Source organism: Natator depressus, chromosome 4, assembly GCF_965152275.1.
Source record: "Natator depressus isolate rNatDep1 chromosome 4, rNatDep2.hap1, whole genome shotgun sequence".
NCBI lineage: Eukaryota > Metazoa > Chordata > Testudines > Cheloniidae > Natator > Natator depressus.
This window is the reverse complement of record NC_134237.1, coordinates 96,071,144-96,096,408: the sequence shown is the minus strand read 5'-3', so window position 1 is coordinate 96,096,408 and position 25,265 is coordinate 96,071,144. Positions and strand designations below refer to the sequence as shown.

Below are 25,265 nucleotides of genomic sequence, written 5' to 3'. Positions count from 1 at the left end.
GAATAAGGTGAGAAGAATATGGTACTAACTCAGTAATTTGTGACCCCATTTCCTTTAACACTCTCCTCCCGAAAAGATAGATTTTTTATGATAATAAGGTAGAGTCTTTTACAAAGCACAGCCTATCATAAGACACTTAACAACTTGTCATCCTGATACACACTAAAGTTATTCAATTACTGACTGTATCATGTCAATGCCTACTTGAGACTCGGTTGGTGAATTATGGCTGACGAGATGTTTGGAGCTGTGAAGAGATGTTTAGCTGTGGGTCCCATACACACATATTTTAAACACATTAAAGTTTTCAATTTGAAAAGATTTTTAACATTCAAAATAACTTAAAACAAATAAATCAACAATCTTTCCAAAACTATAGATTAAGCCACGTTAATTTTAATTTTTGTGTTCTAAATACCTCCATACTCCCAAACTCCACTTTGAAATCTCTGTGCTTCACTCTGGTTATAACCAGGGGAGAGAACACAGGCCTTAAGGCCATGACAGTGGCTAGGGATGAAAAAATGGTTACCTATCTTTCGTAACTGTTGTTCTTCGAGATGTGTTGCTCATGTCCATTCCATTCCAGGTGTGCGTGTGTCCACATGTGCGGCTGTCGGAGATTTTTGCCTTAGCAGTATCCGTAGGGTCGGCTGTGGCACCCCTGCTGCGCTCATGCATCGGTATATCAGGCACCACTGGTCCTACGCCCTCTCAGTTCCTTCTTGCTGGCAACTCCAACAGAGGGGCAGGAGGGTGGGTAATGGAATGGACACGAGCAACACATCTCGAAGAACAGTTATGAAAAGGTAGGTAGTCGTTTTTTTTCTTCAAGTACTTGCTCATGTCGATTCCATTCTAGATGACTCACAAGCAGTGTCTATGGAGGTGGGCTCAGAGTTCACGGCTGTGCAGCTTGCAACATTGCTCTGCCAAAGCCAGCATCATCTCGAGCTTGCTGGGTAAGTGCATAATGAGATATGAACGTGCAGTCAGATGACCAGGTAGCGGCCCTACAGATCTCTTGGATTGGTACCTACACCAGGAAGGCCACTGATGATGCTTGCACCCTGGTCGAGTGTGCTGTCACGATTGCCGGCGGAGGCACTTTTGCCAGCTCATAGCAATAGCGGATGCAGGCCAAGATCCAGGATGAAATCTTTCGAGCAGACACTGGGCAACCTTTCATTCTGGCTGCCACTGCAATGAACAACTGTGTTGACTTATGGAATGGCTTTGTTCCATCTATGTAGAAGGCAGCACCCATCTGATGTCCAGGGTGTGCAGCCTGCATTCCTCATCTGACGTATGAGGCTATGGAAAGAAGACAGGTAAGTATATGTCCTGTCCCGTACGAAACTGGGAAACTATCTTTGGCAGAAATGCCAGGTGCAGTTGCAGCTGGACCGTATCATTGTAGAAGACCGTATAGGGCGGCTCCAAAGTAAGCGCCCTGATCTTGGACACCCTGCGGGCCGACCTTATCGCAAACAGGAATGGAACCTTCCAGGAGAGAAACAGGAGAGAGCAGGAAGCCAGAGGCTCGAGGGGAGGCCCCATGAGCCTTGACAGCATGAGATTCAGGTCCCAGGGAGGGATGGGATCCTGGACGTGTGGGTAGAGACTCTCCAGACCTTTCAAAAATCAGCCTGTCATGTCTTCAGCAAATATTGACCTGCCTTGGAACGGAGGCTGGAAAGCTGAGATAGAGGCCAGGTGGACCTTGATTGATGATCAGGACAAACCTTGGGGTTTGAGGTGCAGCAGATAATCCAGGATCTCGTGCAGCAGGGCCTGCTCAGCTCGGACATGCCGATTCAAGGCCCAGCATGTGAACCTTTTCCACTTGGCCAGGTAAGTCGCTCTGGTGGAGGGTTTTCTGACACACAACAAGACCTGCTGAACCCGGGCCGAGCATTTCCATTCGTCCACATTCAACCATGTAGTAGCCAGGCTGTCAAGTGCAGCACCGCGAGGTTTGGGTGCAGCTGTGGTTGTGGGACAGCAGATCCGGCCTACGAGGTAGCTGCAGTGGGGCGGCTACCAAATGGTCCAGCAGCGTGCTGAAGCAGTGCTGGCGAGGCCACATGGGGGCCATCAGAATACCTTTGCCTTGTCCTGTTTGATCTTCACTAGGACTCTGAATCAATGGCACGGGCAGGAAGACATACATCAGAGCCCCCCACCACGGGAGAAGAAATGCTTCTGATAGGGAACCCCTGTCCATCCCTTGGATCAAACAAAATAAGTGGCATTTCCTGTTCTGCCTGGACATGAACAGGTCCACCTGGGAAGTCCCCCACTTCTGGAAGATTGTACTGACTGCCTCTGGGTGGAGCGATCACTCGTGGTGAGATCAGAAGGTCCTGCTGAGGTGATCTGCTACCACGTTCTTGGCCCCGGCAGGTGCGACCTACCAGATGGACGGCATGCTGCACACAGAAGTCCCAAAGGCAGAGAGGTTCTTGGCAAAGGGCCAACAACCTGGCTCCGCTCGGCCTGTTGCTGTAATACATCGCAGCGGTATTGTCTGTCAGAACCTGCACCACCTGGCCCTTCCCGTGGGGCAGGAAAGCCTGGCAGGCCAAGCAAACCGCACTGAGCTCCCTGATGTTGATATGGAGGGCCAGATCATCCTGCAACCAGCATCCCTGGGTGTTCAGCTTGCCCAGGTGGGCTCCCCAGCCCAGGTCCAAAGCATTAGAGACCAGGGTCAGCGACAGGGATGGGGTCGCGAAGGGAACTCCCTCCAACACTGACACAGGGTCCAACCAGCAATCCAGGGACGACCGGATGTGATCCGGCACCCTGACTACCCGGTCTCGGTCGTGCCTGATGAGGATGTAGACCGATGCCAGCCACACTTGCAGCAGCTGGAGATGGAGCCTGGCATGACTGACAACGTATGTACATGCAGCCATATGACCCAACAACCACAAGCAGGTGTGAGCCGTGGTGAGTGGTGGTTCTTTATGTGGGAGAACGGGTCTGACATGGCCTGAAAATGTGCTACCAGAAGGAAGGCTCTGGCTCGCGTGGAGTCGAGAGCTACCCCCAATGAACTCTATTCACTGGACCAGCCTCAAGGTGGACTTTTTCTTGTTTATTAACAGGCCTAGGTTGTGGCAGGTGGAACGCACCAGATTGAGGCTCCTCTGCACTTGTTCCCAAGACCTGCCCTTGATGAGTCAGTTGTTGAGATACAGGAAGACCTGGACCCCTCGATATCTCAGGTAAGCAGCCACTGGCTCCATACATTTTATGAACACCCTTGGGGCCCATGAGAGGCCAAAGGGCAGTGCCATGAATTGAAAATGGCGTCCGCCCACTATGAAACGGAGGAAACGTCTGATCTGGGAATTAGGAAATAAGTGCCCTTCATGTCAAGGGCGGCATACCAATCTCTCGGATCCAGGGAGAGCATGATGGAGGCTACGGAGACCATGCAAAACTTCAACTTCCCGACAGACTTGTTGAGGCGATGCAGGTCCAGAAGGGGTCTTCCTTGCTATGCAAGGAAAGGCACTCTGACTAACCAATATGGGCAGTAAGAAGGGACCGAGGGGGCGTAGGGCCGGCGGCGCCTGCTATACCGATGCATGAGCGTGGCACTCAAGGGGGCATCACAGCCGACACTACAGATAGCATTAAGGCAAAAATGTCTGACTGCTGCTCACGTGGGCATGTACACACCTAGAATGGAATCGACATGAGCAAGCCCTCGAAGAAGAATTAAAGGTTTTATTGCAGACTTTCACAAAGACAGCTTCTCCTCCTTCCATTTTAATCAGTGCCATCATGGAGCATTCTGGCCTGATAGAATACTGCTCTATTCCCCTAGCAAATACTTTGTCACATCAGGTCCCATATTGATGCAATTACAGGACACGTGACTTTTCATAGTCCAGTGGTTCTTGAAGTTTTGTACTGGTGACCGCTTTCACATAGCGAGCCTCTGAGTATGACCCCACCCCCTTATAAATTAAAAACACTCTTTTATATATTTAACACCATTATAAATGTTGGAGGCAAAGTGGGGTTTGGGGTGGAGGCTGACAGCTCACGACCCCCCATGTAACAACTTCGGGACCCCTACGGGGCTCTGACCTCCAGTTTGAGAAACCCTGTCAGAGTTAGTTTATGGAAGCCAAAAGGAGAGTTACTTTCAGAAATCAGACATCTTTCTCCCCTGCCAAAATGGTACAGTCAAACACACACACATGCATGCTCCTGGACGACTCAACTTCCATGCTGCTCTCAACCTTTAATCAGCCCAGAAATGAAGGTCTGCTTGTCGTGTTTCTTAATAAGCAAATACCGGTAGGCAAAGAAACATAAAAAGTCTAAAATCATAATTTCTGTTTGCACTCTCCATTAACCAAACACTTTTTTTGGGTGGGTAATTTTCTTGTTTTTAAAAACTCACTCCCAGTAGGCCAGACTCAGAGGAGTAAAAGAGTAAGTCTAGAGAGTACATTTACACCAGTTAGGCTCTGTCTGGATTTACACAGTTTGCAAAGAAGGTCAGTATCATTATCTGCATTTTACAGATGGGGAAACTGAGGCACAGAGCGGTGAAGTGACTTTCCCAAGATCACCAAAAGGTCAGTGGCAGAACTAGGTCTCCTGAGCCCCAGGCCAGTGCTCTATGCACTAGGCCACACTGCTTCCCTTAGACTTATACCCAGTATGTATAGAGAATGGAAATTACATATCACTTCTGCATTTGGATCAAGGAGCGTAGGAAATCTAAGCTGTCGTAACTCATATGCTAAGGGACCAATAGAGAGCAGCATAACAAGAAAAACAACTTGTCAGAGAGTTTAAGAAAGCATGTTAAAATAGATCACCCATAGCCTCTAGGCTCTAGACGCAAAAGACGCACCATCTTGAAGCTCCTTACACTTCCTTTCCCACTGGTAAAGGGTGTGAGAATGGAATAGGCACTAAAACAAAGCCCTCTTTAGTCAATACAAGGATTTACACTGATTTCAATGACTTTGGATCTGAGCTTATGACAGTGAGAATATAAAGGAATATTAGAGTAACTTCTACCATCTTACACATCACCCCTATATTTGACCCTTATCTTCAGTTTACAGCAAATGTTTTATTAACAATTGTACAGTATACTTTCAGCCATTTAATTATTGTATTATTGGACATGTCATGCAGCATACCTAACATATGAAGTGGAGACAGAACAATTTGATCATGGCCTTTGTGAGACCTGCTCTCCTAACCGCCCAGAAACAAAAATCAAGTTCGCTCTCAAATTTTTTCCTCCTTTTTGCCAGCACCAGCTGCTGATACAGCAGCCTAAGTCTCACTCTGCTTCTTTACTTTTTTTTCCCATTAAAGAATACACAGAAAATTAGGGTATTTAATTTTTGTTCAACAACATTTAAAACTGGGTGGAAAACTAACATGTTTGTGTGTATTTTTAAAGGTATCTTATTGAGTGGGTGGAGTGTATTCAAAGGGGGGGAAAGGGTAATGTAAAGAAAGTTCACACCATACTCTTACCTCTCCCCATATGCCAACTGTGTCTCTGATATCATTTTTACAGTAAGACAGTTGTCTGATGCAATTGTTCACAGCAACACTGCTTTTTCCAGGAGCAAGATCTTCTTCTGCCATTTCTACCCAGCCCAAAGAGCGCACAGCAAAGCACTAAAAAAAAAAAAAACCAGGAAAGATTTGTGTGTAAATCATAACTCTATATACCAACAAAGCAGTATCAATTACTTACAAAAGACTGAAGAAATCTAATGGACAGATTCCCAGTGAAGTCAATGTCAAAACTCCCCCCCCTTTGGACAGAAGCAGGTCCCTGTATTGCCATAAGATGACACTCATAGCAGATAGGAACATTAAAATGTATAGTTTCAGAATGTAAGATGAAAATATTTATTGGAAGGAACAAGGTAAGATGAATGACATGTCAGGAAAAATGATACTTCTTATACCTCCATGGTGGCTGAATATGACAAAATGCTTTCAGGAATACAGTCACCAAAGGAGAAAATGAGGAACATATAAGGAATGCCTTAGGCAGTCAATAGGATACCCTTGCACCAGAAAAATAGCAACCACAGCTATAGGATGGAGGTCCTAGCTAGTATTTTGAGCCTTTATATAAAAAAAGCTTTCAGTTTAGGCCTGTTGTGAAATCCACATATGCTATATCTCACTACTGAGTTTTAAACCACAAAACTTAATTTATTAAGGATTACCACAATCAGTTTTACAGTAAGTTTAAGTAAGGTAGCAGATAATAGTAAATCCAAAGCATTAACTAAGAAATAAAATACTGTGTAAAGAAACAGGCTTTTAACAGTGACCCTTAAGCCAACCAGAACTCTCAATTGGCAGAACATTGCAAGACTACATCACTCAGCACTTATGGTGCATTTTGCAAACAAAACAAAACGGGATAAATTGCCTGGAAATATCTATGTTACTGCCACTATGGGAGATTTATAAAAGCCACTTTTTAATATGGGAAAAAAAACATTCATATTGTGCTGAGGCACTACAGAGAGTGAAATCCTGACCCTACTGAAGTCAATGGGAGTTTTGCCATTGACTTCAATGGGGCCAAGATTTCACCCAGAAAGCGTCAGGAGGATTCTGTTGTCAAGTTGAGCCATAACTGCCAACAGCAAATTTATAATAGTTCTGTTGCTTCTTTCTGATAGACATGCTGAACTTCTACGTTATTAGGAGTACCTCCCATATTATATAACACACACTATTTTTGAGGCATTCAGCATACATTATATTGTCTATATGGATTAGTAAAACCTATGGCCTGGGGTCTTTGAGAACTTAACGAGACATTAAAATCCCACCTTCCCCTACCTACAAATCCCCTACGTGCCAATCACAGCTTTGTCTACAGAGGCATAAGCTCCAACACGTTCCAAAAGTACAGCAGAAAAATTTAGAATCACTGTAGTTAAAAACTTGCCTGCATTTAACACCCTCTCTCTTTCAGCATGTATATCTCCAACTCAAAGGTAGACTAAAGATTAACGTGGGCTATGGTGACACAACAAGGCTTTTAGCGACACGACTGTGCTGCTAAAAGGCACGCAGCGTAGCTGCTGTTTGTGGCAGGAGAGAGCTGTCCTGCCGACAAAAAACTTCCACCACCCATGAGCTGCAGTAGCTTTGTTGGCAGGAGTGCGCTCCAGCCAACAAAGTGCTGTTCACACCGGCGCTTTTCATTGGTAAAACTTTTGTTGTTGGGGGGGAGGGGGTTAACACCCCAAACAACAAAAGTTTTGCCAACGAAGTTCCAGTGTAGACAAACCCTTAGAGTAGGCATTGTGTAGAGTCCCGATACATTACCTATTGGCTTCTTTTCAACTTTTGTCCTTGGGAATGACTGCATTTTTTGTTTTGAAATTGTGTGCTGAACCAACTTTCTATTGGTTCAGGAAATCAAATAATGCAATATGTATTAGCATTCAGAAATGTTTTAATTATACAATCCCTAAAAGGCCAAAATGCATTGTTCAATGCTGCCCCCCTGTGACAAATCGGTTTCATTGTTACCAGCATCTAACATGTAACAAATGTTTAGGAATACAGGCCCCAATCTTGTAAATTACTCTGCAGACAACTGAGATCATGCTGCATTTACTGCAGGGCAGTCCTGTGCAGGTGTAGGATGCAGCCCAGGTGGACCAGGTTGCAGGATTGGGCCTATAGTTTCTCCTGTTAACATCTTTTTTTGAAATACGTTTAACAAATGGGTTTTTAAAACTCTGAAGCAAAAACACAGATAGGTAATTCAAGTTCATACAATATGTCTATTTCGGAAAACTAATGGAGGGCAAGAACACAGAGTATCATCTAGTGAATTAATCTTGTTAATATTTTTATCTTTATTGGGGTACGGAAGCACAATGGGACAAAGTGGTTTTGGAGTGCAGAGTTCTTGTATATTTCAGCAACCCACCTGAGCCTATTCCCAAAAAAGGAATCTGTGTCACAGCAAGAGTAAAGCTCCATGTGAATGCACATACCTGGAGTTCAAATTACATTAGGTACTACTCTTTGAGTAGTCTGGTGTGCAAGGCTTTGCAGGTCTGGTGAAAAACGGGTGAAATCCTGGCTCCACTGAAGTCAATGGCAAAACTCCTACTGACTTCAATAAGGCCTGGATTTCACCCTAATTATTTGTGCATGCGCTATATGGCTAGTTATTTGTTTACTTCCTTGCTTGTGTTCCTGAACATTGGCAGAGTATAGGGAACAATATATATCAAAGAATCATAGAAATTGGGAGGTGAGGGGGACAAAAAAATGCTAGGCCATATAGCCCTCGTGCACAAGTAGGACAGTTGGCTATGGTATATTTGTTAGTGGTTTATTAATGAAAGTCTATTTTTCTACTTTCTATTGGTCTTGCAGCAGCAAGACATAAACAGAGTTAGATTTTATATAAACTATGACTGTTTACAAAAAAAAACTCTTAGCAACGTTAACTTTTAAAATTTTAGTATTTAATATGTAGAAAATATTCCTCATATAACGGTAAAATTCACCACCAGATTACAGAACATACACCACTTTGTAACGGTAAGTTAGATCTTGCCACTCAACAGCACTTCGAAAAATAAAGATTGTATATTCATAAAAATGGAAAAAATAATTTCATAGAAACAGTATTATTGCTTTTGAGTAAAAAGCAAATTATTATTTTTTGCAACATTAGAAACATTTTGTATCCAATACATCTTCGAGTGCTTAAACACATATTACTTTTATACATACCACACAAAGATTTTAAATCACTAAATTCATATTTATTAAAAAGACAAAAATGGCTTTTTTAAGTAAATGGGAACATTTTCCTTATTTGCAAATTTCTCTTCTCAGAGCTAGCATGTGCACTCACCCATCACTGATTGGTAAAATCTTTTACTGTGCACAGAAGCAGTTCTGATCTGTCAATCACAGGCTTCCCTGAGGTGATGGGCCTACCCTATACTTCAGGTAAACTACTCTGAAAAGTAATTAACAATGTATAATATATAATTTATTAAACAAAAAGCATTATGCAAACTGTGTTAAACTCCTCTGTGTGTATGGGTAAAAACTCAAACTCATCAAAATTTTATGTCAGATAGAAATAGTATCTTGAAATAAGGAAATTAAGTCATGATTTTTTTTTCCTCCTGCAAAGCACGTTTACTGAATTGCCGCTGCTGGGAGCTGACTTTAAACTTTAAACCAAATGGGCACAAAACCTGGAAGAGAAATGGTGAAATCAGGAGGGAACTACAGCTTGAAGTATTTTTCATCCCACAGCTGCCTCTGGAGAAGCCAAAATGTCCAGTTTGTAACATTTAATAAGATTTACAAATCTCTTCTGTCATGTTACAGGATCTTTTGACCCATGAAATACTCACAGCTCTTGCTGAATGTGCCAGAACATCTATTAGGGATGTTAGGCCTTGATTTTTGTAAGTCTTTTCAATCTACTTTCTATTGTGTCTGGAGATACAGATTTTATTGTGGTAGCATCCACAATGTGCTAGTTACTTTCTAAACACAGAAAAAAGACAATTCCAGTACTGAGCAGAGTACAATTCAAAAAGGCAAAGTCAGAAGGAGGATAGGAGCAAGGGATACAAAATACAGATAACAGGATCAGGATGATGATGACAGAAGCAGTATCTCTTAGTTACAACTAAATGTATCTGGATTTTTGCTCTTCTTTTGTTAAACACATTAAACTCTCCACTTGCTCCACCCATTCAATTCCAGTGTTACAGTTACAGAGTAAGCTGTGTTTTAGACCTCTTGAGTGCACCTCTCAGGTAACACACTTGGCCTTCCACTCCCTCGCTCAGTGGTGGAACCCCACAATTCAACCACTCTGGGACTTGACTTCTGGGTTGCAGACCCCATTTTCTACCTCTTTTAACATGACAGGCCCAACAGTATTTGGTACCTGCAAGAAAACTATAAAATATTTTTTATTCACCCATAGGTATAAAACAAGCAGTGAAAGGGGACAAACAAAAGCCTGTATGCTTGGGTGTTACCTTAACCTTTCCTTACATATTTTGTTAAGTTCACTCAGCTCAGGCATTCTTACTTCTGGGCTGGGAGAAAGATTGCTCTGCTCCATTCTCTCCATGTCCGTCAGTCAACGCCTCATCTCCAGCTGCTACTGCCTGCTCCCCTACTTCTTCTCTAGACAGGGCATTATAACAGTGTTGTGTCCTTATCATAGAATCATAGAATATCAGGGTTGGAAGGGACCTCAGGAGGTCATCTAGTCCAACCCCCTGCTCAAAGCAGGACCAATCCCCAATCAAATCATCCCAGCCAAGGCTTTGTCAAGCCTGACCTTAAAAACTTCCAAGGAAGGAGATTCTACCACCTCCCTAGGTAACGCATTCCAGTGTTTCACCACCCTCCTGATGAAAAAGTTTTTCCTAATATCCAACCTAAACCTCCCCCATTGCAACTTGAGACCATTACTCCTTGTCCTGTCCTCTTCTACCACTGAGAATAGTCTAGAACCATCCTCTCTGGAACCACCTCTCAGGTAGTTGAAAGCAGCTATCAAATCCCCCCTCATTCTTCTCTTCCGTAGACTAAACATTCCCAGTTCCCTCAGCCTCTCCTCATAAGTCATGTGTTCCAGACCCCTAATCATTTTTGTTGCCCTTCGCTGGACTCTCTCCAATTTATCCACATCCTTCTTGTAGTGTGGGGCCCAAAACTGGACACAGTACTCCAGATGAGGCCTCACCAATGTCGAATAGAGGGGAACGATCACGTCCCTCGATCTGCTCGCTATGCCCCTACTTATACATCCCAAAATGCCATTGGCCGTCTTGGCAACAAGGGCACACTGCTGACTCATATCCAGCTTCTCATCCACTGTAACCCCTAGGTCCTTTTCCGCAGAACTGCTGCCTAGCCATTCGGTCCCTAGTCTGTAGCTGTGCATTGGGTTCTTCCGTCCTAAGTGCAGGACCCTGCACTTATCCTTATTGAACCTCATCAGGTTTCTTTTGGCCCAATCCTCCAATTTGTCTAGGTCCCTCTGTATCCTATCTCTGCCCTCCAGCGTATCTACCACTCCTCCCAGTTTAGTATCATCCGCAAATTTGCTGAGAGTGCAATCCACACCATCCTCCAGATCATTTATGAAGATATTGAACAAAACCGGCCCCAGGACCGACCCCTGGGGCACTCCACTTGACACCGGCTGCCAACTAGACATGGAGCCATTGATCACTACCATTGAGCCCGACAATCTAGCCAACTTTCTACCCACCTTATAGTACATTCATCCAGCCCATACTTCTTTAACTTGCTGACAAGAATACTGTGGGAGACCGTGTCAAAAGCTTTGCTAAAGTCAAGAAACAATACATCCACTGCTTTCCCTTCATCCACAGAATCAGTAATCTCATCATAGAAGGCGATTAGATTAGTCAGGCATTAGTCCTTTTTAACTTAGACTCCAGCCTGGGAAAACTAAATCTGTTAACCTGGCTGGAGTCAGGTAGGTAGGCAGGCATTCCATGTTAATAGCCTCCCATTGTTCTCTTAATGACCCTTGGTATTCTCTCTGGAATTATACTATTTCTGTAATTGTTTCATTTTCTGCTTGTTTTTTCCCCAACAATCTCCTTTAATATGATTCTCTGTAGGCAGACAGAAAAATAGCAAGCAGGTAAACTAGGTACATATGATATTCATTAAAATAATACATCTCCCCCACTTTCCACTAACAGCAACCCCCAACATCAATACATGATGCAGAAATTATTGGTAAGGTTCTTTGGCTTTTGTTATGGAGGAGGGCAGATTAGATGATGGATTAGAATGTCTGTTCTAGCCCTAAAATATATAAATACCTTCCCTTCCCAACATCCAACCCCTTCCTCCTGAATAAATGAGCAGTTCATAAAAGTTAAATAAAATAAGTATGTAGATGACTTTAATAGCTCATTCCTTGCTTTGGGTGTGAGTTAAAATAAGGTACACTATGTTACTATTGGGGGAATTCTGCATCACAGCGCAATGAAGAATTTTGCAAAAATTAATTTGGGCATGCAGAATTCCCCCCCCCCCCCGCCACCTTCAGAAATAGGCTGCAGAGATGTTGGCTGCCACTAGGGGGCGCTGGACCTGACAGAGCCCAGCTCACAAACAGAAGATAGTGCTGGGGGGAAGGGGAGGGAACTGGAGGGTTCTCAGCAGCAGCAGTTCCCAGCATGCCCTGAAGGAAGGAGGTGGCAGCATGCAGGCAACTCCCTGCAAGCCTGGGACCCAGCATCAGCCTGGATCCCTGGGCTCTTGTGAGTTGGGGGTGTGAGTGTCTAGGCTCTGGGGGGGATACAGGGTGTGAGTGTCTGGGCCGGGGGGGGGGGGGAGGGGTCCCACAGCTGGGCTCTGGGTGGGGGAGGGATATGAGCGTCTGAGTTGCAGAGGGACACAGCTTGGCTCTCAGGGGGGAATGGGGTGGGAATCTCTGGGTTGGGGGGGATGGCGCAAGTCCCACGGCTGGGCTCTGGGAGGGAGGGGGTAAGAGTGTCTGGGCCGGAGGGCTCCGCAGCTGTGCTCTGTGGAGGGAAAAGGGGTGTGAATGTCTGGACCCCCAGCTGGGCTCTGGGGGGAAAAAGGGGCAGAAAAGCAGGAACTGGGTTGTCATAGGGGTTTCTTTAACTCTCTACTTTTGGGGGGAATGTTTTTGTGGGTCTGAATTGTTACAGACATACTTGCTGAAAGGTTTTTTGAAATAAATTACCAAATTAATTGCAATTGGTGTGATTATATACTGTTATTTTGACAAATAAAATTTGCAGAATTTTAAAATATTCTGTGCAGAATTTTTAATATTTTGGGGCAGAATTACCCCAGGAGTAACTATGTCCTGTAGAATGGGGAATTAACCCTGAGTATGAATTCTGGAAGGTTCTAACAACTGTTGTTTTTGAAGGTGCAATATTATTATCTCACCGTAAAAGCTCTTACATCAGACTTTCACCTCAAATGTGTCAGCAAAGAAGAATCAGACCATGCAAAGGAAGTGACACCACTCTGAGAGGTTCAAATGGAGAACTAAAATAAGCTATACATCCTAGTGTTGCAAAACAACTGAAAAATTAAGCAACTGAGCTGCTAATAAAAACATCTACTCTCTCCTTTAAACCAGCGACTATTCTGAAAGACTAGAGAGTATTGTTTCCCTCTTTAAAGAGAAGTTCTGGGGCGATCTGGGAATTTACAGACCAGTATATTTACTTCAGTACAAGTAATGTGATTGAAACTATACAATATAATAGGGACAAACCAGCAGGGCTTCTAGAAAGGAATATCAAGCCTCTCCAATACACGAGAATCTTTTGAGGATGTTAAAAAACAAACTACTGAGTGAAGGAAAATCAGCTGACAAACTATTTGTACTTTTAGAAAGTCTTTGACTAAAAGTCCCTCACAAAAGGCTATTATGACAACTAAGTTGTCACAGTGTTGAGATAGAACATACCTTTTAAAAATACATCCAGTCTTGATTTAAGACTCTAAAGCCTGCTTTACAGACAGACTTTGTACTGGTATAATTATTTTGGTTAGGGGTGTGAATTTTTTCCTAAATATTTATACTGGTACATCCTTAATGTGGATACAGTTGCAGCAAAAGATACTTTACATTGCTTATTACCCTTCCGCTACGAGAATAAAATATAGTAGTATAGTGCATATACGCTAGCGGAGGGGACTGTACTTCATTAATTATATTAGTATAGTTAATGTGTACAACTTCTGTGTTTAGAAAAGCACTAATTGATGGAGAATTTACCACATCCCTCAGAAAGCTCTTAAATGGTTAATTACCCTCACATTTAAAAATATGTCTTATTTCCAGTTGGAATTTTTCTGACGGCAACTTCCAGCCGTTATATCTTTGTCTGCCAGGCTAGAGTTGACTGGAACTCCCTTCTAAAAGAACCAATTTCAAAGCCAAAAGCTGAAAATAAGCATGCTGACATGAAGGCCGAGTAAGAGCTCATTCTTAAAAATTATAAAATGGCCTTGTAGCATGATGGGTCCTTCAGTTCAAAATAGAGTTTTGAATGAAACCACACACTTGAATGTGCTCTTCCAGGTTGATCATCTTCTAGAGGTGAGTATCCATTGCTATGTTTTGGCCTTTCTTGGCTAGCATTTACCCTTTAAAAGGTATGTCTACACTGCAGAAAAGCCCCAAGGGGTTCAATAGGTCCAAGCTGAGAAGGATAGACTGAGCTGCCAGCAGTGCTACAACGTCCACACTGCTGTTTTTAGCATGCTATCTTGAGCCACACTGGTGTCTCTTCCTGGGCGGGGAAGCACACTCTCAGTTGTAGTGTAGTTATACCCAAACAGGCTCCCCATCTAGAACTTGTTCCCCTGCTGAGTTCTGTTCAGTAGCTGTGCCACATATATTGGAGAGCCTTTGCTCAATTTAAAATTGCTTAATACAATGGACCTTGGCTATAAAACACGAAAACATACTAGGAACAGGTTGTGTTATGTACCGAGGATTCACACATTGTTTAAAATCCAAATTTATCGCCTTCCTAAGGTTTAGGTTCATTGGTAACTTGAATTATAACAAATTTTAGCCTCAACTTTCTCCCCAGACTTGGCTACCTCTAGAGTTTGCCCTTCAGGAGCTTTGCCCCAGAACACAATTCCCTGCCCCCCGAGAAAAGTTCCATCTCTTATATGCTAGTTGGATCTCACTGAATACACCGTCTAGTTACACTGCATCTTCATGTAGGGTTCAAGCTGTGGGAAATGACTCAGGGGAGACCTGCATCCCCTGTTCAGGGTCCTAGAGTCTGCCACCCAGTAACAGATACCTTAGATGGTTTATCATTAACACACTATAAACTACAACAGCAGAAACTATTTATTTATAAACATAATATGTATAGCCAAGAGTACTGGGATACTATGGTAAGAGACCCGTGCGTGTGCTGCAGTGGGAGTAGGAGAATTTGTGTTCGATTGTACAACCCTTACTCATTGTGGTGAGCATTTACTTGTACAAATAGTCCCAGTGAAGCCAATGGGATTACTCTCATCAGTAAATGCTCACCGAAGGTTGCACAATCAGATCCTAACAGCATACAGTACATAGGTTACTGCCTGGCTCTACCAAGTAGAAATAACCAACAGATACCATCAACATACTTCAATTGGTCTCTATTGGTTTTTACTGGCCTCTGTTGATTTCAGTTAAAGACAAATTATCCCAGTAACAAGAAGTCCAGATTAACTGTTTCAAAACCCAAGGCTGGCTACTTAAAACCAAAAAGAACCAGATGAAATTTTCAAAAAGAGTTAATGGTGGTTTAACATAGTTTTTGTATTTAATGTATAAATATTCTTTAACAAGAACAACAGTGAGCTTCAAACAGAGTGTCTTGAATCATGCATGACCTAATTCTCAAATCAGGCTTAGCTGAGTTAGCTGAAAGCACAATTGCTTAATTATTCAGCACACTAATACAGCAGCCCTGTTACCCAGCCCCATCTGGGGTACCTGCTAAATGAGAGAGAGCACGCATTATTGTTCTGGCCTAAATGGGCTTTGTTACTGCATTTGCTTTTTTTCTGGAACTAATACATAAGCAAAAATTTATCATGCTGAAAACCACAGAGTGCAGCACTGCTAGGACTCTGGCTTTGCAATGGCATCAAAATAGACATGCCTATTAATGCTGATTAGTTAAGTGTCTCCATTCCAAACTATTTTCAAAGCTTCACATCTCAGCCACCCACAACATTTTGCTCTAAAAGGAAACATAAAATGCTAATACCTCATGAGCTGATATTTTAATATGTTGTAATTTCAAAGCAATCCACTCTGCCCTTTTGGAGTTATAGGTGCCAACCTCACTTCTCTTCTCTGCTCAAAAACATATACTGAGTCATTTGGTGAATTTGTAGAATTCTCTTATAAAATTATATTCTACAGGCTCAGGCTGTTATTTTATCTACAGCAGTGGTTCCCAAACTGTGGGCAGCAGGGCTAGGGCTACGATTCTTGGTCCCCGACTCCAACTGCAGCTGACTGAGGCCCTGCTCCCAGCCCCCGCCTGCGGCCGTGGCTTCGTGGATGTGGATAGGTTCCATAGGTAAGGGGGGGCATGACAGAAAAAGTTTGGGGACCACTGATTTACAGGAACAGATCTTTGTGCTCTTTCTTAAAACAAAAATAGTCACATATTGAAGGATTTGTGCAATAAGAAAGCCATAGTCGCATAAATTTGGTGTGAACAGGTGACTTTCCCACCTGCTCTAAAACACAGTCCACATATTCTTCCTGAGGTGTGGCTTTATTAAATAAACAAAATAAAACCACATGAACTTCTGTATACGTTTTTTCAGCCTGTTCACTAGGTTCTCTTTAGTTCAGATCCAAGATCTGGCCCAAGTGTGACAGGGTCGGAGAGTAATAGAAGGCAGATATAATAGCCCCAGGCTAAGTAGGTCCCTTTTCCCTGGGTAAGGTAACAGGGAAGGTTCCAGAACAATCAGGAACCTTCTGGAGACAATTAAAACAGGCTGATTAGAACACCTGCAGCCAATCAAAAGTTGCTAGAATAAATTAAGGCAGGGTAATCAGGGCACCTGGGTTTTAAAAAGGAGATCACTTGAGTTTGTGGTATGTGTGTGAGGAGCTGGGAGCAAGAGGCACTAGGAGCCAAGAGTGAGAACGCGGACTGTTGGAGGACTGAGGTGTACAAGCATTATCAGACACCAGGAGGAAGGTCCAAGGTGAGGATAAAGAAGGTGTTGGGAGGAGGCCCTGGGGAAGTAGCCCAGGGAGTTGTAGCTTTCGCACAGCTGTTCCAGGAGGCACTCTAGAGAGCTGCATTCCACAGGGCCCTGGGCTGGAACCCGGAGTAGAGGGCGGGCCCGGGTTCCCCCCCAAATCCTCCCAACTCCTGGTCAGACACAGGAGGAGTCGACCTGGACTATGGGTTCAGAAAAACGGCCAAGCTGAGGGCTGCAGTGAAGCTCCAAGGCGAGCAAATCCACCAACAAGCGCAAGACCCACCAAGGTAGAGCAGGAACTTTGTCACACAAGGAATCCTAGGTCTGAAGCAGACCAAACAAACAGGGAAAGGAGAAGAAAAATACAGCAGGATGAAGGAAAGAGTGTAGGATATGCAAACTACATACTGTATTCAAATCCTTTGGATCCTGTTTGGGATATTGAGAGATGAAAGGCACTATAAATACACAAGCAATATTCATGAAAGCATGTAAAACTGAATGAAACAACTCCCTTCATCCAAATTATAGTACCAAAGGTTTAATTTAGGCATAGGCAATGGGTATCTTGCGTTTTCCCCATGTCCTCTCCCCCTACAATTTTAATGTTCTATTGTAGAAAGGAAGGCCAAAGCTTCAAAACGGTACCATTGACTGGAGCTTTCATTCCCTACTCCTGCTAGTCCACAAAGGACTCTCTGTAAAGAAAATTAAACCAATTCAATTGGCTGTGCAGAGAGTACTTCCAAAGAGGTACAGCAAGTGTATGAAATGACTCGGCAAAATTGCTCTGAAACAGCAGGAGTATGATCTTGGAAGGAGTAGCAAAGCAGACGGGTTGGAAGAGAGCGAGGACACACAAAAGAGGGATGAAGAGTCAGAGGGACCACAATGAAAAACTCCTAGGACAGGGTGAGGAGCACCCCACGATTTTCTCTTCCCCTAAAAAAATCATGGTAGGGGAAAGTAGGTAGGATTTGGAAAAAATGGCACTAATTCCTCAGTTTTAGCATTGGATTGTATAGATGAATGTCCTTGGTTACTAATCCAATTAATAGTGGGAGCTAAGTATAGGTAACCAAAGGAAAGTGAGAAATTGAACACCCCCACCATAAAATGTTTTAATACCCTTATCTAAAATGGTAGAGAACAGACCTAAAAGATCTCCTGAGGCTCCAGGATGAGGTCCGTGGTTGACAATGTCACTCCTCAAGCACAGTGGAACTTTCTACCCTAGGGGAAATGTTCGGCCGTACAGACCATGGAGGATTCTCAGGGGGCCAGTCTGGGACTATGGAATGAACAATCACAGGTACTAAAAACCAGTGCAAACCTGATCACCTTCGGCTCCAAGTTCAAGGTGCACTCCTGCAACTTTGCCTTCTTTGAGAAACATATACCAATGTGTACACATATAGCAATATGTACATTAAAGACATTTTTTTTTTAAAAAAAAACCATCAAACCAAAATACTTTACTGTACACACAGTTCTCTCCCTCGGGAGAGGATGAGCATGAACAAACCACATGTGATAGATGTTAATCATGTCAATTAGTGCACTGCTGACAGGTGCTTAGATACTATGGTTATGAGGGAGGTAGAAGAACACACAGAGACTAGACTAGGAGGAGTAAAGGTAGAAGAGAGCCCCTTGTAAATGAAAATGAAATGAAAAGACTGGAATATATGTGTGTGAAAATACCACGGTGATGGGTGCTCTAGAAATACAGATGAATTTAATTTCATCTGATAGACATGCAAAATCCAGTATCAACATCTACATAATTGGAACACATTGTCTTTGATCCCCCATTTCACTAATGAAACCTGGGCTATTCACCGTTTCTTTATTTCTTACATCACCCAAGACATAAAGCCTGATATACTCAGACAATTTCCCTTAGTGTCTTTTTTAAAAGGTTACTTCTCCTACCTGGAGACTTTCTACATATATCATTACATTATTTAGCAAGTTTATCACAGAACACTGAACAGATGTAGGCAAAGTATTTAGGTCACAAAACTAACCATTTCTGATGCAGCCAGCACAATCCAAAAGATTCCACTTAGCCTTCTATTTATTAATTTTTAAAAAAATATTGGTTTAAGCTTACAAGAAGCAAGTAACGTGCCTAAGATCCTATAAAAGAATGGTTGTATGAAATCATATACATCAATGAACTAGACTGAAACACACTGAAGAAAGTTTGCATTGACTTAAGATGAAAATATTAGTGATGATCAAAGCTAAATTGTATAGCAGAAGAATATAACGATTCTATGCAATTAAAGAACAGGTGAACACTTTCTTATAATTGATGGGAAGAGATTGCAATGCAAGCCCTGGCCTCAGAGAAATATCCTGACAAATTTATCACCTTAAAATTCTCAATTACCTAAAATTGAAATACCAGACTCAAAAAGCACATTTTTCTTTCTATTTCCAAATTTCCACCCCAGTTCGTATTCTAAGATGAGTGTTGCTAAAAGAAATGCCTTTATCATATACAAATACACAGATGCTCAAACCATGAGAACACACAGTTTTACAATTCAGAAATTATGGCACATCCTTTTTTAAAAATACTGAAGGTTTGAACTAAGTCTCTTGTGAGTATGAACATGTAGGCTTTGCAGATATTCTAAAATAACGGCTATAATAAACTGAGTGTGCATCTCCTTGCAGTTAAATATTTAACTTTCTTTCTGTGTTGTTAATCCCTTGCTCCCATCAAGGGCACTGCAGAATCTCTCATTTCTCTCTATGTATAGACTCTCCATGTGCTGGATGGCAGGAGTGGCTCTTTGTTTCAAACTTAGTACTTTTCTGTCTTAGCAGCTCACCAATGCACTGGAGGTGAGGTCAAACCAAAGAAAATCAAACCAGCTCTGTCAAGGCAGGGGAATGTGACAGTGTCACCACACTGGTACATTTCTTTCCATCCTTATCTCTGGTCTCCTCATTGAGGAACAGAGAACTCTATGAAGGTCAAACTTTGAGGCTTTGTCTTTACTACTTAAAAAGATGTTTTTTTAATAGTCAGATAATAAACGCAGAATAGTTATCTCACTATAAAATCCTAAGCAGAGACAAGGCAGCCGTAGTGTTCACCATGATGTAGCTAGGGAGGTCAGCACTAGACCCCCACCTGGTACTGACCTTGCCTAGTTTACCTGTCAGAACAACTACAGTGCCTGGTCTCTATTATGTTTTAACAGCAGTCTAGCTAAAGTGCATTCGTTATCCCACAATAAAAAACACACTTATTTTTGTCAGCAAAAATAACACCTCAGGGCTGGAATCTGCAGGGTATGAAAGAATGTGTTTTATAATTACTGATACACTGTTTCCTTGTATTATTTTGGCTTTATTTAGTGGGTTTTTTTCTTGTATGTGTTATGGTGAAATCTGACTGACATAAATAAAATAATACAAAGCAAACCGCAGCATATATTCAGTACTATTGCATTTCATTTTAAAGTTAACATGCATAATAGAGAACTTTGAGAAATGTGGGTGAAATGTGGACTCCACTGAAGTTAATGGCAACATTCCAATTGACTTCAATAGGGCCCCTAGTGAAGGATTTCACCCTCTCTCTTTAGAAACAACGTTGTTTACAGTATCATCACGTATTCTGTAGCAAAGTGGTCTAGGACAGGATCCAAAGCCTAATGAAGTCAGTCATTGTCCATTGATTTCCATGGGTTTCGATCAGGCTCCTAATGAACAGGGAACAGGACCAGAGCCTGGAAATCTTGAGTTGTAATCCTAGCTCTGCCATCAGTTTTGGGCAAATCACTTAATATCGCCATCTCACCCCCATCAATAAAACACAGGTAATTATACTTACCCATCTAGGAGTAGTAGGGTGTTGTGAGAATGAACCAGATACTATTTGTACAGTGCTTTTAAAACTCTATACAAGTGATCATTATTACTACATATTACTCTTCCCTTAATCTTGGCTGAGCGACTGGAAAAACTTGGATGAAAAAGGTCTTTATTCCTTTCAAGTGAACGGCAGATCTAAAATGAAAATTGAAATGAACCCAGAAATACATGCTGAATAAAGTCACCTAACTACTGTGGGGTCATTAAACACAAAAGTTGTAATTGATTTATTTTTTTAAATATGCTCCATGAAATGCTCTAGAGCAGATAAGGTCCTGCAGGGAAAACCTTAGGAATAGCTAAATTTGGGAAGAATGCTTAGACTAATTTTTTTGTTTTGTTGTTATTGTTTAAGCTAAAAATAAAGAGAAACGCCAGGAAGGGGAAAAGTTTGGACTATAACCAGTAGGAATAGTCTCTGCTGAGAGCAGAGTGGGCACTCCACCTTCTTACAATGCTGTAATAAATGAAAGGGGCGGGGGGGAGCTCCCTTTTATGAACACCCCAGCCAGCCAGTTAGCTATGAAGTCCCTCTTGGTGGCTGTTCTCTGCTTGCTTTATCTGCAAAGGGTTAACAAAGTTCCCCAGGTAAGGGAAAAGGAGTGTGCACCTGACCAAAAGAGCCAATGGGAGGGCTAAAACTTTTTAAAATGGGAAAAAAAACTTCTCCTTTGTCTGTTGTTCTCTGGGGAAAGAGACATGGAGCAGCAATGCTAGAAGCAGGAATGCTGTGTAAAGCTTGAACCAGGTATGAAAATTCATCTTCCATACCTAGAAGAAATTATTTGGATAGGGAATGTTTAGTTAGACACAATCAGGTTTATTTTTTATTTTGGCTCATGTATCTCCTCTGTGCTAACCCTGAGGAACCTATCCTTGCAACAAAGCCCTTGCCAACTGTGTCCATATATCTATTCAGGGGACACCATCATAGGGCCTAATCACATCAGCCACACTATCAGAGGCTCGTTCACCTGCACATCTACCAATAAGAAAAGGAGTACTTGTGGCACCTTAGAGACTAACCAATTTATTTGAGCATGAGCTTTCGTGAGCTGTAGCTCACGAAAGCTCATGCTCAAATAAATTGGTTAGTCTCTAAGGTGCCACAAGTACTCCTTTTCTTTTTGCGAATACAGACTAACACGGCTGTTACTCTGACATCTACCAATGTGATCTATGCCATCATGTGCCAGCAATGCCCCTCTGCCATGTACATTGGCCAAACCGGACAATCTCTACACAAAGAATAAATGGACACAAATCAGACGTCAAGAATTATAACATTCAAAAACCAGTCGGAGAACACTTTAATCTCTTTGGTCACTTGATTACAGACCTAAAAGTGGCAATTCTTCAACAAAAAAACTTCAAAAACAGACTCCAAAGAGAGACTGCTGAACTGGAATTAATTTGCAAACTGGATACAATTAACTTAAGCTTGAATAAAGACTGGGCGTGGATGTGTCATTACACAAAGTAAAACTATTTCCCCATGTTTATTCCCCCTCCCCCCCCCCATTCCTCAGACGTTCTTGTCAACTGCTGGAAATGGCCCACCTTGATTATCACTACAAAAGGCCCCCCACCCCCGCGCCCCGCTCTCCTGCTGGTAATAGCTCACCTTACCTGATCACTCTTGTTACAGTGTGTATGGTAACACCCATTGTTTCATGTTCTCTGTGTATATAAATCTCCCCACTGTATTTTCCACTGCATGCATCCGATGAAGTGAGCTGTAGCTCACGAAAGCTTATGCTCAAATAAATTTGTTAGTCTCTAAGGTGCCACAAGTACTCCTTTTCTTTTTCCTGAGGCTTTTGTTTGCTTGTAACCTTTAAGATGAACTCCCAAGAAAGCTAGTTTGGGTGCTTAATTTTTGGAATTGCTCTTTTAAAATCCAGCAAAAGTTCCAGATGTATTTTTTTTTCTTTTTTGTTTTTAATCAAATTTACCTTTTTTAAGAACAGGATTGGATTTTTGATGTCCTAAGAGATTTGTGCCTATGCTGTTTGTTCAGATGGTGGCAACAGCTAATTTCCTTTGTTTTCTTCCTCAGCTCTTCCCTGGGGGTGGGGTGTGTGTGTGTGAAAGGGCTTGAGAGTACCCCACAGGGAGGAATTCCCAAGTGCTCCTTCCTGAGTTCAAAGGGGTTTTTTTGCATTTGGGTGGTGGCACCATTTACCAAGCCAAGGTCAGAGAAAAGCTGTAACCTTGGGAGTGTAATACAAGCCTGGAGTGGCAAGTATTCATTTTTTTAAAATCCTTGCGGGCTTCCACCTTCTGCACTCGAAGTGCCAGAATGGGGATTCAGCCCTGACAAATGCCATGGCACTTTTGACACATTATAGATAGAAAAAGAAAAGCATATAGTATAGTATCAGTAGAACTCTCTCAACAGAATGTTTTCCCAAGTTTTCTACACACCAGCTTCTCTTTTAAAAAACCTGTGTAAAAAAGACCAGGTTGTCATCTTTGTATATTTTACACAGAGTGTGCAAGGTACGGTAAATAATTAAGACACACATAAAAATATAATCTGGCAAGCTCACTCCATAGCTGCAACATGATGAATGGGTACACAAGGGACAGTTCACAATCAACCTAGTCAGTTCAATGCCAAAGCTGACAAAAACTAGACATGTTGCAGAACTGACTTGATTGATCTCCCATAGGGAAGGGGGGGGGGGGCTGCAAACTGTGACTGTGTCACCAATATATTGTTGCACATGCCAGCTGATTAATGGAAGAGCTTTAACAGAAATCTGAGAAAAGGCTCTGAGTTTGTACTTCCACTTTAATAGTGAGTTTTGTCAGCAGTCAGGAACCGGGTCAAGAAATATATTAGAACCCCCCCCACCTCCCCGGTGATCTGCAGAATGGCGAGTGCAGCTTTGCACGCATGCTGTTCCCTATGGGGGCTGAAAATGGCCACATTTTGGTTTCCTACTTTTGATTTTATCTAGTTACCAAAGATGCCTTCATAAATCAAGAGATCAATGGTGCTGGTCCAGAAATAAGTTTACAGTGTTGAATCAGAGCAAATCAAAAATCATGAAACACAGAGCCTTATGGGATATTCTTAGTCAGAAGGCAGATTTTTCTGGGGTTCTGTGCAAAAAATGCTACAACCAAGAAAAAAAAAGTACAGTGCACAACTAAGTCAGAAGCGATACCAAACATTACACTATCATTATTCTATCAACAGAGGTACATGGCGAACTCTTCTTAAATGTTTTCAAATGTAAAAAGAAAACCCAGCTAAATACACCCAGACATACTTAGCTTACAGGGAGCCAGAGCTACCTCTTCTTTTAAAATCAGATACTTTTTATTTATTGTGCATGGCTGCACAAATACAGTTGATATTCACTGCTCCCATAGCTACATTTATAACAGAGTTCTTTCATATTATAAAGAGTTCTTCATTGGTCAAAAGCCTTATGCACTATAATGTGACACCTTACTAGTTCAGCAATAGCTAACATACATATATCCAATCAACAGCCTAACTAGGTCACATCTTCATCAGCAATATTCACAATTCAGCATCACCTCAGGGCAAAGTGTGCATTTGACCCACAAGATCTCTCTTCATGCTCCCACAAAGCTAACACTATCAGTATTTTATGTTTTAGTTATCCCAGCAACAGTCACTGGTGAAAAAGAAATGGAAACCCTCAGGACATATAATCACCATTAGTTATATACCAACCAGGTATTTCAAGAGATAAGATTCTCATATTTCATCTTAACTATTTCCAACTCCTTGGAAATCCAGCAGAACAATGCAAGTCCTTCACACAGTATCTCTTGATCAAGAAAATGTTGCTAGTGGTTGACAATAACTCAGATCATAAATTCATGCATTGCAGACCTGGAAAGCCTCTCTCATTGTAGATCAATTTTAAGGCAACTTTTATTTTCTTTCTTGAGATGACTAGTTTTACGATGTGTTTCTGTCAGGACTTTAAAAATCTCAATTCCACCCCACGCCCTCCCATCTCATTCATTTATGGCCTGATCTTGCACAGAGATGGACAATCTAAAATCTCAGTGGCACATGGTATTTCTGAGAGTTAAGAGCACTCTGCACTTCACAGGATCCAGCCCTAAAACAATCATAGTTTGAAAACTCAGATATATAGGAAGGGCTCAAGAAGGGCTGTAGCTTCCCAAATATGAAGGGAAAAAAGGTAACCCTTCCTACCAAAAATAAATAAATAAATAAAAGTCAGCCTCTTAAATTGTAAACTCTTTGGGGGAACGCATTAGGTTTGTCTCTGTGGTCACTATCCTGAGCTGCGTTCCACACTTGACTTTGGTGGGGCTCTATGTAAGGACAGGGGTTTCCATGCATAAAACTCAGTGCAAGTTTGGGTCTATCTTTGTACAGCATCTAGCACAGTGATGCTCTACTTTTACTGAAGGCCTTTTAGCACCACCGTAATATAAACGCTAAATAACAATAATAACCTTATCCTTTAAACTCCTACATTTTAGTTAATGTTTTCTTTAAAAGTCTGAATTCCCTGGTGGGGAATACATATTTCATA

At 42.2% G+C, this 25,265-nt stretch overlaps 1 protein-coding gene across 12 annotated transcripts in view; it reads right to left on the bottom strand.

Moving 5' to 3' along the window:
* Nucleotides 1–25,265, bottom strand: part of APBB2 (amyloid beta precursor protein binding family B member 2) — a 341,418-nt gene that overhangs the window by 76,735 nt on the left and 239,418 nt on the right. For all 12 annotated transcript variants that reach the window (XM_074951507.1, XM_074951505.1, XM_074951508.1 and 9 more), the window contains one exon: nt 5,527–5,673. In XM_074951507.1, the coding sequence (XP_074807608.1) occupies nt 5,527–5,673 (147 nt within the window). The remainder of the gene's footprint in view (nt 1–5,526; nt 5,674–25,265) is intronic.